At 44.4% G+C, this 15,835-nt stretch overlaps 1 protein-coding gene across 2 annotated transcripts in view; it reads right to left on the bottom strand.

The window, feature by feature from the left end:
* Positions 1 to 14,294, bottom strand: part of gpc5b (glypican 5b) — a 554,501-nt gene extending 540,207 nt beyond the window's left edge. For both annotated transcript variants that reach the window (XM_043701794.2, XM_043701795.2), the window contains exon 1: positions 14,104 to 14,294. In XM_043701794.2, the coding sequence (XP_043557729.2) occupies positions 14,104 to 14,269 (166 nt within the window). In that variant the 5' untranslated portion in view covers positions 14,270 to 14,294. The remainder of the gene's footprint in view (positions 1 to 14,103) is intronic.
* Positions 14,295 to 15,835: the final 1,541 nt, after the last annotated feature.

The raw sequence follows: 15,835 nt of genomic DNA, 5'->3' as shown, positions 1-15,835 counted from the left end.
ACTAACCTGCTAGGGATATTTTTCTCCAACATAACTTGTATCTGGATGTGTTGGCAAACTAATAAAACTCACAGTTACACAATGACACCCTGTCATCTGTCAGGTGGAGGTTTTGCAGTGAAGCAAACCCTTGTTCAAGGAACATAGTGTTCAGAGGTCCAATCATGACCAAGGAACGTTTGATCAATTGCCAAAACTATGTCCAAAAGTCCTTTAACTTGCAGCTGGCATGGGGTCTGCTGCACGAAGAACCTACGGCAGTTGCTAACTTGGCAAAATTTGAGCTGGGAGTTTCCCAACACAGTCCGTTTGGAAAACAGATTGTTACTGGCAACAAAGCCCTAAAGATAACAAAACCCTCCAAAGAGAAATTGGACTAAATCACTAACGTTGATCCCATAATTGTCATGCAATAACAGAACCAATGCTCACTGACTAATAACCAATTGCCCTTACTATAGACAGATATAATCAAGGACTCGGAGTGCCAAAACACAGGTCATGTTCCTGGAATTCCATCAAATAGTAATAGATTGTATCTCAGGCTTCATACTTCAACAGCTTTTCCAAAACCTTACTCAGAATGCTGTAATCTGTGAAGGTTTACAGTCATCCAAACCACAGAGAATCTTTGAATGCAGCTGCGTTGTTGTGGACAGGCACTGACAGAGCTAAACAGCAGTCAGCAATTCTTCCCCTACTGATCAGAATCCTTCTTCAAACCTTGACTCACTTATTAATGCCACTGGTTCTGAGCCATCAGGGTGTGGGTTGGATTTCCACCCCAGTTATTTGACCAGCTAAGTCAGTGCTTCCCAAACTACTTTCCAATACAAAATCACTACAACACTGAAAGTGAATATGGTCCCAAACACCAAAATACAGAAAACAGCAATAAAGAAGCATAGTAACATTCAGTAGATAATTACTAAAGTCCATATGACTCTTACATCTATCACGTTATTTCAGCCATTTGGATTATCTCTAGCACCATCTTATTTTTGAATTTGTTTTGTAATTATCTCTCTGAATTAATTCATTGGATCATAAGTCATCCGTTCACTTGCTATTCAGCTGTTGATACTTTACTCACCCCACTTGACACTTTAGATCACCTGCAGAGACCTCTTATTCAGCCTGACGATACTCCCCTCACTACTATGTGTACTTATCTTCTGACATTCTCAATTATGTTGCTATTATCTCTCCGCCTATATATTCTGTACATGTGCGCTTCCCTCCACTTCACCTGGTGAAGACGCAGCATTTCAAAAACTTATGAGTTCAAATAAACCAGTTTGATTGTAACCTGATAACGTGTGACTTCTGACATTGTCCACTCCAGTCCAACGCCTGCATCTCCACATCATGGATATCGATCAATATACATCATCTCAATCTAAAAATGCATATGTTGGAACACTTTGTAATAAAATTATTATTATATTTACTCACCAAGCACAACGTGTTATGGACCAGACCAAACCCCCTTAAAATATTCAGAAGATAGCCTAGACCATAACTTTTTTTGTTTTAAAGATAATTATAATGTATTGCATTCCAGATGCAATTCGACTGGTCAAACTGCCAGATTTAAAACAAAACACACTTTATTCATCCACTTAGATAAAATACAACAAAAGAAAGAAGGAATTGGAATTACTTAATTCTATTGGCAAACTTAACAGAATTATACATACAGCAACTTTTACTAATTAACTGCTCCAATATAGCAAAATCCCATAAACACACCCCTCAGCAAAAGGCAAATTCAGAACACAGACTGTCTCACCAACAGTTCTCCAGTCCATGAGGAAAAAAACATCAAAAGTCAATTCTGTAAGAGTGAGAACTCCAGTTTTCAGATACAGCAAAGTGAGATGTAGCAGCTTTTCAGAACCTGGAAACTAAACCTAAAATCCCCAGTTCTGTGGTCGGGAGCTTGACCACACCCACTCAGGCTGATTCTATTGTTCCAACTTGTGAAAAAAAACACACAAGGCCTCAAAAGTTGTTTATTCTATCTTAGACTGCTTGGCTCCTGTCCCCCAGTCTCTCTCTGAAAGAAACTAGGACAAAACACACCACTTAAAGCACAGTATTGTCACAAATAAAACACGTCTGTGAATGCTCAATTTTCATTTGGGTGTCCATTTGATTGCAGACAGTTAAAAAAGAGAACAAATCCCTGGAAATCAATGCACTGACTGCATGCATGTCATCTTGCTAATGGACAAGACAAGAAATATGCTTGGTGAGCCTTGATTCCAATGCTAAATGTAGTATGTGTACTGTTACGTTGTGCAGTCACCATACAACCATAAGGCATAAAAGCTGGTCAACGTTAATCCACTGAAATGCAAGATGATGCATTTTGGGAGGTCTAATGCAGGAGGGATATATGCAGTAAATGGCAGAACCCTCAGAAGCATACGGGGGATCTGGGTGTTCTCGTCCACAGTTCCCTCAAAGTGACAACACAAGTGGATAAAGTGGTCAAGAATGACATGTTTGCTTTCATCAGAGCATAGAGTATGAACATTGGCAAGTCACATTGCAGATGTATAGAGCTTTGGTTATGCCACATTTGGGATGTTGTATACAGTTCTGGTCACCACACAATCAAGAGGGATGTACGACTTTGGAGAGGATACAGAAATGGTTTATCAGGATGTTGCCTAGTTTGGAGGCCATGAGGAGAGATTGAACATTCTCAGCTCGATTTCAATTGAACATCGGAGGGTGAGAAGGACCTGGATAGAGATTTACAAAATGGTGAGAAGCATGGATAGAATGGATAGTTGGGGTCTTTTTCCCATGGAGAAAGTGAGGACTGCAGATGCTGGAATTCAGAGCTGAAAATGTGTTGCTAGAAAAGCGCAGCAGGTCAGGCAGCATCCAAGGAGCAGGAGAATCGACGTTTCAGGCATGAAGAAGGGTTCATGCCTGAAACGTCGATCCTGTCTTTTTCCCATGGTAGAAATATCAATTACTAGGAGACATGGGTTTGAGGTCAAAGGAGGAAAGTTTAAAGGAGATGTGAGAGCCAAATTTTTTTAAACAGAGGGTATTAACAGTATGTAATGTGCTGCCAGAGGAGATGGTGGAGACATACAATAGCAACGCTTAAGAAGCATCTTGACAGATAGATTAACAGGCAGGAAATAGAGGGATAGAGATTGCATCGAGGCAAAAGGTTTTTAGTTTAGAAAGAGGTCATTTGTTGGCGCAGGCTTGGTGGGCTGAAGGGCCTGATCCTGTGCTGAATTACTCTTTGTCCTTTGTACTTCGGGAGTTGGTATTCCAGCCCATCGAGTCTGCTCCTCCATTCAATGAGATCATGGCTGACCGGATAATTGAGGAGAAAGTGAGGACTGCAGATGCTGGAGATCAGAGCTGAAAATGTGTTGCTGGAAAAGCGCAGCAGGTCAGGCAGCATCGAAGGAACATGAGAATCGACGTTTCGGGCATAAGCCCTTCTTCAGGAATCGGATAATCCTCAACACCAGTTTCCCGCCTCTTTCCCATCACCCTCGATTCCTTTAATGATTAAAAATCCATCTCAGACTTGAATATTCTCAATGGCCCAGTCTCTACAGCCTCTGTGGTAAAAAATTCCACAGATTCACTATCCTCAGAAAAGAGTTCCTCCTCACCTCTGAACCTTTACTCTGAGATTATGCCTTCTGGTGCTACCCTCTCTCACAAGGGGAAACAACTTTCCTGCATCTAGTATTAGTGCACCCAGTATCTCTGTAGCTATTTTCTCTAATATCCTAGGATTCATCCCATCAGGTCCAGGGGACTTATCAGCCTTTAGTTCCAATAGTTTCCCTCGTTCTTTTTCTCTGGCAAAAGTTATTGTATTTATCCCTCTCCCTTTATTGCTCCTTGATTATTAATTATTAGCTTTGAAAATCTAATGGCGCCTTTTACTGTGAAGACTGATGCAATTCATTTCCACATTTTGAAGACACTGTGAGATCTATGTAAACTTACTTGTCACAACCCTCTTCATCATTTCTGTGATCCCTGTTGGGATGATCACCTACAGTTTGGGAACCACTGATCCATCTAATCCAGCACCTGGAAGTCCCCCAGTCTTTCTCACCTCTGCGCAGTGCTATGCCCTGACAATTCCAGGGACTTTGTACACCATGAAGAGAACTCTGGTTGCACAGATGCAAACAGAAAATGCTGCAGATACCCAGCAGGTCTGGCAGTATCTGTGAACAGAGGAAAAGCTAACATTTCAGCTCACTAACCTAACCTTGTCTCTGAACTGAGGGAGTCAGCGGGCTAGAGGCTTAAGCAGAGAGGGATGGCCAGCGTAATTGGAATGGGGACAGTTGTGGGTCCAGGGACCAGTGCGGGTGGTCAGTGGCTTATGAGACCAGTCAGACCATGTGTTGTAGCCCCTGCATTAATCTACTGCAGGACCTTTATAGGAAGACTGTAATGTTTATCTTTTTAACTTTAGTTTTTATTTTCCTAACTTATGCAGTGAATAACTGCAAGGTAGTGTAACTTTTTTTCTTTACTTTCTCTATTTTGTATCTAAGATTTGCACCGAGGTCCTTGAGATGGCACGGTGAGGGGCGACATTGTAAACCTTTCACTGAACTCCTGTAGGAGAAAGTGAGTACTGCAGATGCTGGAGATCAGAGTCGAAGAGTGTGGTGCTGGAAAAGCACAGCAGGTCAGGCAGCATCCGAGGAGCAGGAGAGTCGCTGTTTCGAGCAAAGGCTCTTCCTCTTCAGCTGCTGCCTGACCAGCTGTGCTTTTCCAGCACCACCCTCTTCCACACTATACTCCTATACTTGAGTACACATTACAATAAAGCAAATTCTGAAAGTGTAATAGGCTCTGAGCAAGTAAAATGGGGCAGAGGGGAGAAAGAACAAAAGGGAGGGCTGTGTCAGGTTGGAACATGTGAGAAATAACTGACTCAAAATGTCATTGTATAAAAGGCAAAGGGAGTCATAGTTATAATCGAGAAACAAAAGATTTGCTCAATATGGGTGTGATGGCAGCATAATGACTGAAAGCAGACTTTTTAAATTCACAGGATGTGAGCATCACTACCTACGCCAGTACTTACTGCACATCCCAGAGGGAAGTTACAAATTAACCATATTGCGGTGGACCTGGAGTCACATGTAGGCCAGACCAAGTAAGCTTGCTACCCTAAAGGAAAGTGAACCAGATGGGTTTTTCCTGGCAATCTTTCACAGTCCTCGTTAGACTCTTATTTCCAGAGTTTTACTTAATTCCAATTTCACCATCTGTCATGGTGTGATTTGATCCCAGGACCCAAAACTTTACCTTGGCCTCTGGATTACTAGTCAAGCAAATAATACTACCAGGCTATCGCCTCCTCAGAAAACAAAAGTTCAGGTCATGCACATGTGGAAGGAAAACAGAAAGGAAAGTGGTCTGAAACTGTTGGACTTGCTGTTGAGTCTAAACGGTCTAATTGAAAGATGCATTGCTGCTACTTAAGTTTGGGTTAAGCTTAATTAGAACACCCCAGTAAGCCAAGGGCAGAACAATGGGGGTTTATGCTCAAGGACTGAGCATAGGTGTTCCAGAAAGCAATCACTTAATATGCATTTGGTGTCCACAATGGAAAAGAGATCACATTGTGAGCAATGAATGCAATGGACTAGGTTGAAAGAGGACAATAAGTTGCGTCTTCACATGGAAGGAATGTTTGGCTTTGGGTCAGTGAGGAGGGAGGAGATAGAGTCATAGAGCACAGAAACAGAACCTTCAGTCAAACTTGTCCATGCTGACCAGAATCCTAAATTCATCTAGTACTATTTGCAGCGGCACGGTGGCACAATGGTTAGCACTGCTGCCTCACAGCGCCAGAGACCTGGGTTCAATTCCTGCCTCAGGCGACTCTCTGTGTGGAGTTTGCACATTCTCCCCGTGTCTGCGTGGGTTTGCTCCGGGTGCTCCGGTTTCCTCCCATAATCCAAAAATGTGCAGGTTAGGTGGATTGGCCATGCTAAATTGCCCGTAGTGTTAGGTGAAGGGGTAAATGTAGGGGAATGGGTCTGGGTGGGTTACGCTTCAGTGGGTTGGTGTGGACTTGTTGGGCCGAAGGGCCTGTTTCCACACTGTAGGTAATCTAAATATCCCTCTAAAGCCTTCCTATTCATGTACCCATCCAGATGTCTTTTAAATGTTGTAATTGTACCAGCCTCCACCACCTCATTTGGCAGCTCATTCCATACACGCACCACCCTTTGCATGAAAAAGGTTGCCCCATAGGTCCCTTTTATATCTTTCCACTTTCTCCTTAAAGGTACACCCTCTAATTTTGGACTCTACCCCTGGGAGAAAGAACTCAGCTACTCATCCTATCCATGTCCCTCATGCTTTTATAAACCTCTATAAAGTCACCACTCAGCCTCTGATGCTGAAGGGAAAATAGCCCCAACCAGTTCAGACTCTCCCTGTAGCTCAAACCCTTCAACCTCATGAACGTCTTTATAAATCTTTTCTGCGTCCTTTCTAGTTTTTTTAAAAGGTTCGAGATAAGATGGCAAGTGCTCCAAGTCCTACATTTACATGGGAATGTACTCTGGAAAGGGACAGAATGTTGGGGGGAGGGAGTTGATTGAGGAACGGACCAGGGTGTCACAGAGGGAATGGTCCCTGTGGAATTCTGACAGAAGAGGGGAGGAAAAGATGTGTTTGGTGGTGGCATCATGCAGGGGTTAATGGAAATGGCATAGGATTAAGCATTGAATATGGCGGTTGGCAGAGTAAAAAGTGAGGACAAGTGGAACACAATCATTCTTCCCTGAGAGGGAAGAAAGGGAATGAAGGCAGAAGTGTGAGAAATGGGTCAGGCACGGTCACGGCCATGCTTCACCGTAGTGCAGACAGTCCTGAGTTTGGGAAAACTGAAGACATATGAGAGGCACTGATATGGAAATCTGCATAATCAGACCTGATATGCTGTGGATGGAGAAAATGGGAGAATGGATTGGAGCAGGAGGTAGGGTGTGAGAAAGTGTGGTTGTGGAGTGGTCGCATTTACAAGAAATATCAGTCAAAGGCATTGCCCAGGAAATGGACAAAGTTAAAAAAAAATCACATGATACCAGGTTATAGTCCAACAGGTATTTTTGGATGTACAAGCTTTCGGAATGCTGCTCCTTCGTCAGGTAGCCAGGAAATGGAGACAGAGAAGTCAAGGAGGATGAGGAACATGTCTGAGGTGGTCTGGGGGAAGTTGAGAGAAAGGTGGAGTCAAATGCGAATTTGATTAAGCTTTCTTATTCAGGGTAAGAGCAGGAAGGGGCAATAATCTAGTTTTCAAAGTTATCCAGAAAAAATGGGGTTGGGTGGAATGGCTATGCACAAGCTGTTTCTATTTGTCTGGATGGGTAAGTTCTAGATTGCTGGCTGGCTGCTCAATTACAAGATGAGTTCAGAGCTGTGTAGAGAGAGTGCCACACTTTCGGGTGAGATATTCAATTGAAGCACTGCCTGTCCTCTCAGATGGATGTAAAAGATACCAAGACATTATTTCAAGAGGGGCAGGGAATTCTCTCTGGTGTCCTGGTCAACATTTCTAAAATAACGTCTGTCACCAAGTTTAATTACACATGGAATATTCTTGACATTGATCCAGCTCCCTCAAAGCCAGCTCTCAGAGCGAACAGAACCCCTGAAAGTCCTATTTATTTTTTTTTCCCATTTATCTTTTTTTCTTTTTTTTTTGTTTTTTTTTAAATTTAACCCCCACACTACCACCTAAGTGCGGTAGTGCTTATTTTATCCCCAGCACCCATGGTGTGTGTGCGCAGGTGTGAGACACAGTGGGAGACACAAAGTGCACAAATCATTATTCAAATTCCACCACCAGGAAGATAGGAAAACACCCGGGTGGCCAGTGACAAACACTGCCCTTAAAGTCCTATTTATTTATTTTTTTTTTCCTGACACGCCTTACGACCACCTCTAGGACAGCCCGCCCCGGTACCCGCCCAGGGTGACATCGGTCAGGACAGCCTACCCACCTTCCGGCTTCACTAACCGCACACAGCACCTTTCGGCCATCTCTGGGGCAGAGGGTCCCTGTTTATTTTTTTTTTCTCTTAACAATTTAACCCCCACACTACCACCTAAGTGCGGTAGTTAATCCCTGGTTTATTTTTTATTTTTTTATTTTTTTAAACAATTTAACCCCCACACTACCACCTAAGTGCGGTAGTGCTTATTTTATCCCCAGCACCCATGGTGTGTGTGTGCAGGTGGGAGACACAGTGGGAGACACAAAGTGCACAAATCTTTATTCAAGTTCCACCACCAGGAAGATAGGAAAACACCCGGGTGGCCAGTGACAAACACTGCCCTTAAAGTCCTATTTTTTTTTTTTTTCTTCCAGCACACATGGTGTGTGTGTATACGTGTGAGACAGTGAAAGGACACTCCTGTTTATTTTTTTTTTTAATTTAACCCCCACACTACCACCTAAGTGCGGTAGTGCTTATTTTATCCCCAGCACCCATGGTGTGTGTGCGCAGGTGTGAGACACAGTGGGAGACACAAAGTGCACAAATCATTATTCAAATTCCACCACCAGGAAGATAGGAAAACACCCGGGTGGCCAGTGACAAACACTGCTCTTAAAGTCCTATTTATTTATTTTTTTTTTCCTGACACGCCTTACGACCACCTCTAGGACAGCCCGCCCCGGTACCCGCCCAGGGTGACATCGGTCAGGACAGCCTACCCACCTTCCGGCTTCACTAACCGCACACAGCACCTTTCGGCCATCTCTGGGGCAGAGGGTCCCTGTTTATTTTTTTTTTCTCTTAACAATTTAACCCCCACACTACCACCTAAGTGCGGTAGTTAATCCCTGGTTTATTTTTTATTTTTTTATTTTTTTAAACAATTTAACCCCCACACTACCACCTAAGTGCGGTAGTGCTTATTTTATCCCCAGCACCCATGGTGTGTGTGTGCAGGTGGGAGACACAGTGGGAGACACAAAGTGCACAAATCTTTATTCAAGTTCCACCACCAGGAAGATAGGAAAACACCCGGGTGGCCAGTGACAAACACTGCCCTTAAAGTCCTATTTATATCTGTCTGCCAGGGCTCCCTGATTGGACCAGGTTAACAGCCCCAATCAGGGAACTCATATTCTATGAGGACCACCTGACTGATCTCATTACAATCACTACAGTTTCCATGAAGGTGGACTTGCCTCTAAGAAGCCCCACACACATTGAGCATCATGCCGCTGCATGACTTATGCTTACAGAAACCACTGCCACACATGGACTTTGTGGGCACATGCAAGAGGAAGAAATAGTTGGTTCTAGTCGTTAGCTGTTCCTGAACCATCACTGCTGCAAAACAGATTATGTGGTCCTTAGTACAATGACGGTGGTGGGAGCTATCATGTGCAAACTGGGTGGTATGTTCCCTACCAATGTGATGACATCTGAAACATGTTTCATTGGCTGTGAAATGTTTTGGGACTTCCTGCTGTGGTGAAAAGCATCACATAAATCACAGTTCTTTCTCTTTATTTCCCACACAATTCGCTGTGAAGCACCTTTGGGCCTTTCACTAAGTGCAAGCTGTTGCAATAAAAAGGAAAAGCCCTCATAAAAAAATGAAAGCAACATGTCCAAATATTTCATAAAATTGTTTGACAACTGTGAAGACCAGAGGGGCGTTTAACCCATGGAACGGGTCAAATTTTGGAGAGTTTGCTTCTGATGCAAAGAAGAGAGAAACAGGGCAACTTCAGGATTAAATGAAACTCAATCTACAGGTACAAATTGGGCTTGCACTCAGTAACAACACAGGATGAATGAGACTATAATTGCTCCTGGGCTGCATTTTACCAGCCCCCAGTTTGGCAGAAATTGAGGCGTGTCTAGGGGTGAGTGCGCCATCAGGACTAGTTTTTTTTAGACCTGACATCAAGGCTATGAGGCCAGAATAAAACTTAGCCCAATGAGTCTGCTCGATGGTATTGTAAGGCACAAGGTCATGGGCTCAAGCCACACAAACTCTAGGGTAGTCCTCAGCTCAAAACTAAGAGAGTGCTACATTGTCAGAGGTGCTGTCTTTCAGATGAGACATTAATCTGAGGCCGTGTTCACTCTCTCAAGTGGGAGTAATAGATCCCATGGCCACTATAACCATGGTCACTATTTTACCGAAATCATTGGAGCAAGTTTATCGGGTCATCGTCACACTGCTCCTTATGGGAGCTTGCTGTGCACAAATTAGCTGCTGATTCCTCCATTACATCAGTAGTAATGCTTCGAGAAACTCAGTGGTTGAAAAGAATTTAGGGACATGCTGAGATTGTGAAATGTGCCATATAAATGCAACGCTTTTCTAAGAAAAAAGATCAACATTCCCTTACAAAAAGATTACTACCTGGTATTACACTATCCTAGTTTCCTGTGCAATCTGCTCAGTAGGTGATAAAATGTACATTAATGGGTCACTTTCTCCCCTTAACTACTGAAGTGGCCACTATTTTAGTTCAACATTCCAAAGTCTAACATGTGTGCTAATGCCCAGGACATTGAAAGTGACAATTTGCTGACTCCTTGTAAACAAATACAGGCCCGAGTGACCACAATTTCCAAAAGGGGACAACAACATCCAACCTTGCCCTTTCCAGCACAAGGACCCAGAAGACTCCCACTGAATGTGTACAGAATACAGGAGGAATCCCAGTTGATATTCTGTCCTCACTTAGCACTCACCGTGAGAGGCTACAGCAAGCATCAAAGCCAACCTGAAATAGGAATCTGGTGAACTCCTTCCATCTTTTCCCCAGCTCCCACTGTGCCACTCACCCCACGCTTACTACAGTCACTTCCCTGGAGCCAAATCATACATACTCCATGTAAAAATAATAGAAGCACCCACATTCTGGACTCCTATCCTTGGTTCTGGACTTACGATTAGAATCAAGTGAGCTTTGCCCACTTTGCCCATAAGGTTTCTGAAGGAACAGTGCAGGGTCACCCTTTTATTTACATGTGCACACTACACTGGCTGTGGCCCAGCCAGCTCAGAGTCAGTCCCCAAAATGAGGAGATTCTGAATCCCCTGTTTTTATTTTTTTCAAACTCAATCCTTCATTGATGTTACTTTGTAAAATGGTTCAAATAACAATGATTCATGTAAAACTCTGTTATCTCACTTTTTAGATTAGAATCAATCTAAACATCATGGCATAGACAGAGAACACAGGGGGCTAACACCTTCAACATATTGTCTAGCTATCACCATTGTTAACAGCTAACCCGAGAATGCAACTTTTAAAAGAAGGTTTTGTGATTTACACATGAAAGAAGTGAAACTATCATGGTATTCGAACAGATGAAAGACTCAACAGACAATCACAGTATTTTTAATGTATAATTTCAGTTACATCACACTGTAAATTTTTGCAATAAATTCTGTGCCTTACAATTGTGCCCTCCACAACCACCTGATGAAGGAGCAGCGCTCCGAAAGCTAGTGCACTCCCAATTAAGCCTGTTGGACTATAACCTGGTGTTGTGTGATTTTTAACAATGTCATCTACAAATTAGAAAAATACTTTCTCCATTGCACTGCTAAAGTATTTTACTTCACACACACAAGAAAGAAAATACCACCATTCACAGACATTTTGTAAGAGCATCTTAGATGATATCAAGGCCAAGATTAGTGGTTATAGGTCAGCCAGGACTTTCCTGATTGGCCCAGGTTAATAACCCCAATCAAGGATCTCATAGTCAATAAGATTCACCTGGTTCCAATCTCTACAGTTCCAACTCCCTTGCACAGATCCTAACACGTAATGTCCCTTCAGTCTAAAGGGTTACTGCTACATCCTCCATTCAACTACAGCATTAGCACAGAAAGTGTCCACAATTGTAAAGGGTTTGACAGGATCTCACTGCAGGGTGATGCAGATTTAAGATAATTGTCAAAAAAAGGAGCAAATTTACGTGCTGGTTTGACACATCAAGCAATCCCTGAACAAAACAAAGGAACAAAACCAATTAGGTAGCTATTTCCGAGACCTGGTATAGGGACGATGGGATACATGTTACTGTACGGTTCTGCAGTTCATTGCAGTAACTGGGGGCAGTTTAGCTCACTTCCAGTCTGTTGATAAAAGTACAATTTAAAACAGTTCCAGGAGGGGAAAAAAAACACTTCTGAAGCTTTGAGGCATGTTCTAGGCTGGTCAGGTCAGGTTTCCGAGGAAGTGGAACAATTTCTCCACAAGGCCTCGGGATAGTGAGGAGAAAGTGGGTGGGCTGGCAGACCCAGTTAGGATTAAACACTTAGCAGAAACTACTGCAGCAGCAAAATAAGTGTTCTCTAAAGCCACTGCACCAGCCGCTGAGTTAATGCAGGGTGAAACTGAGTCACACTGAGCAGTCAAGCCCCAGGCTCCAGCTCCAGTTTGCACTGAGTTAGCAAAACCCAAATAGTACAATTGCTTCTGGACAGGGAAGGGAGAGAATGCAGGGTTAGTGCAGAGGAATGAGCCTGTCTCAGATCCCAAATAATATTTGGCGCTCCCCGTTGAGAAGTGTGCAACAATCAATAATGGTCACAGATGTCTCGGTTGTGAAGCACCCCGTTGCCAAATAGCCAACAAGCCATGTGGCCCCAGGCTTATAGAATGGTCTCCGTGCCTATAGCAACATACCCCACCAATGTTCCACAGAAAAGGAAAAGGCTACACAATAAAGGGACCAGAAATTATTCCACTTTTCAGACACTCAAATTGAGCACCAAAGGGGGACTTTTGTTTTGCACCAGCAGATGGTAAATGTTCAGACCTTTCTCTTTAACTGCTACACACCCCAAATGCAGTTCCCAGTCACAACAACAAACAGTCCCCCCAGCAATGCATATTCACACAGAGAGAAACCTGAAATAACTAATGATGTGAATTAGGCAACACATTGTGCATTGTCACAGGATTGACGTGGCTGGCAATGAAAGAGCTTAAACTGAGAGAGGGAAAAGGAATGACAAAGACTGATACAGCAATGGTGAGAAATTCAAAACACTCCGAGTTTGCTTTCATTCAAAAGTAGAACTTGGACTATGCTCAAAGTAATTAATGGCAACTTGCACATTCTACATTCCCTTCCCAGACCCCCTCTTCCTCACCCCCACCTCCTGCCGCATTCTTTTCTTCTCCCATCTTTTTACAACACATGGGTGCCTTTGGCTGGGCCAGCATTTATTGCCCAGAGGGCAATTCATAGCCTGCTGTGGGTCTGGAGTCACATGTAGGCCAGACCAGGTAAAGACAGCAGATCTCCTTCCCCAAATAAGCTTTGGTGAACCAATAATTATGTGGTCAATGTTAGATCAGTTTTTAAATGCCAGATTTCAATGAATTCAAACGTCACCATCTGCCCTGGTGACAATCTCCCTCAGTTGTGCACTGACTAGTCCAAGTGACATTACCACCATGTCACCACCTCCCTCATGTTTGTTCCTTCTGCTTGATCTTCTTCATCCTCACCCAAGCTTTTTTCCCTCTCCTCTCCCTCCCTCCCTCCCCTTCTTCCCCTGCTCCTCTCTCCTTCCCTCCATCTCTTCCCTCCCTTCCCTCCCAGCCCAAGAGACGACAAGTGACTGAACACAGTTATACATCAGGGTGCAAGACCAGGAGATGGGAGGGTAACTCCGGCATGTCCAGTGCTTCAAGGGTGGGGGCAGTTTGCCAGGTTAGACCCTGCCAAGCACTTTGATCACAGCGTTAGTCCCGAGTAACAGCCAGCCCCAGTGGACAGCAGACTGATTCGGGACTGACCCTTTGCAATAACACCACCTCCCCCCCCCCCCCCCCCCCAAAGACACCCGGCGGTAAATCCACAAATCATTTTGGTTACAAACGCATTGAGGGGGAAAAGCAAGCGATAGCTAATCGGCGAAGACAAATTCAAAAGATGCATGAAGTCTTAACGCGAGAGGGGGGGGGGGGGAGCAAGACAGGTTAGTTTTTAATCGCGGGTTGCAGTTGCAATCTGTTAATTCCCATTGCAAAATCGACGCCCTCCAACTCCTTCGCAGACTAACCTTTCCCGGGAAAATCCGGCACAAATTTGAGTGGCCCGATCTGACGGAGCTGAAAAGCGGTCCTCACTTCGTGACAACTCGGATTTATCAGGTGGACCCCAGTCAGGCCACCGAGTAGCAGCGACAGAGGCAGAACCCACTGCAGACGTCTCATTCTGAATTCCATACCGGCAGGTATATACACACACACACACACAGAGACACCACACTTTGCCCCACCCCTCCCACCCACCCCCACACACACACACACTCTCTGAATCAAAGAAACAATAAAAAAAAGAAATCGCGTTTGTTTTTCTCTCTCACTTGCAAACTTTTTTTCTCTCTCTTTCAGAAGTTCAGTGGCTCATGCCTGGTATCTCCTGAGTTGCACACACTCTGTATATATGTGTCTGTGTGTGTGTGTGTCTGTGGAGCTCTCGCTGCTCCCCCCTGTGTTGGACCGGGAGACGCTGAGGCTGGAGTTCAGTTTGCCTCTACCTTGTCCCCCACAGCTTGGGAAATCGGCCTCTTTGCTGCTGCTTCGCCCATTGGCTCGCTATTCTTAGCCCTGACCCCTCTGAGTGAAACCTCCTTGAACACGCCGCCGCTGCTGCCCCCGAACAAACGCCCCATTCTCCAGCCTCTTACACTTGCCAGCCTTTTTTCTGAAACACCGGCTGACTTTGATAACTTGGGCTCCAAGTGTGGGAGCCAGGTTCCCCCCCCTTGGCTCTGCATCAGACCGGGAACTCTATTTCAATTCGATTTAGTTGCAATCCTTCAGGGAAGGAAATCTGCCATCCTCACCTGATCCGGCCCGACATGTGACTCCAGACTCACAGCAATGAGGTTGACTCCCTCAAATGGCCCGATCAGTTCAAGGGCATAGAGAGATCCACAATAAATACCAACCAGACAGCAGACACCCCCCACCCCTCCCCTATCCCACCAGCGAGTAAATAAAATTTAAAACATTGAAGGGCGGCACAGTGGTTAGCACTGGTGCCTCACAGCGCCAGGGACACAGGTTCGATCCCACCCTTGGGCGACTGTGCACATTCCCCCTGTGTCTGCATGGGTTTCCTTTGGGTGCTCCAGTTTCTTCCTACAGTCCAAAGATGTGTGGATTAGGAGGATTGCTAAATCACCCATGGTGTCCAGGAATGTGCAGGCTAGGTGGACTAGCCTTGGGAAATGCAGGGATTGGGTGGGATGCTCTTCCGTGGGTAAGTGCAGACTCGATGGGCCCAATGGCCTGCTTCCAGGCTGCAGGGATTCTATGAATGAATCTGGACTATAATGCTAGCCTTGGGACGGCTGGCCATGAAAGTATCATCAGCTGGTGTTGGTTCACTTCAGGGAAATCTGACTTCATTATCATACTTGAGTCTCTGACCCAGGACAATGTGGTTGACTCCTAATGGTCCTGAAATGACCAAAATGGTAAAAATGTAATGAAAACTCTGAAAGGTTTACACCAGAACTGAGAGGTTCTACCTGTCAGGAAGAGTGTGCAAACTGCGGTAGTCCTTCTCTGGAAAAGGGAAAGGCGACTCAATCATCTTGATGGGTTCTTGAAGATTATGGTATGGTTCGATAAGTACAAGATAGTAAAAATGATAAGGGACACTTCTTTATACAGAAAGAGGTGAGTATGTGGAATTGCTACCACAAGGAGTGGTTGAGGCAAGTGATAATGATGTTTAAAAGGAGCAGCTGAATAAATAGATAAGGGAGACAGTGTGAGGGA

This window comes from Chiloscyllium plagiosum, unplaced genomic scaffold (assembly GCF_037043375.1).
Source record: "Chiloscyllium plagiosum isolate Xiang-an unplaced genomic scaffold, Cpla_swu_hap1 HiC_scaffold_13, whole genome shotgun sequence".
Classification (NCBI taxonomy): domain Eukaryota; kingdom Metazoa; phylum Chordata; class Chondrichthyes; order Orectolobiformes; family Hemiscylliidae; genus Chiloscyllium; species Chiloscyllium plagiosum.
Note: the sequence above shows the minus strand (reverse complement) of the source record. Positions and strands in the feature narration are given on the sequence as shown.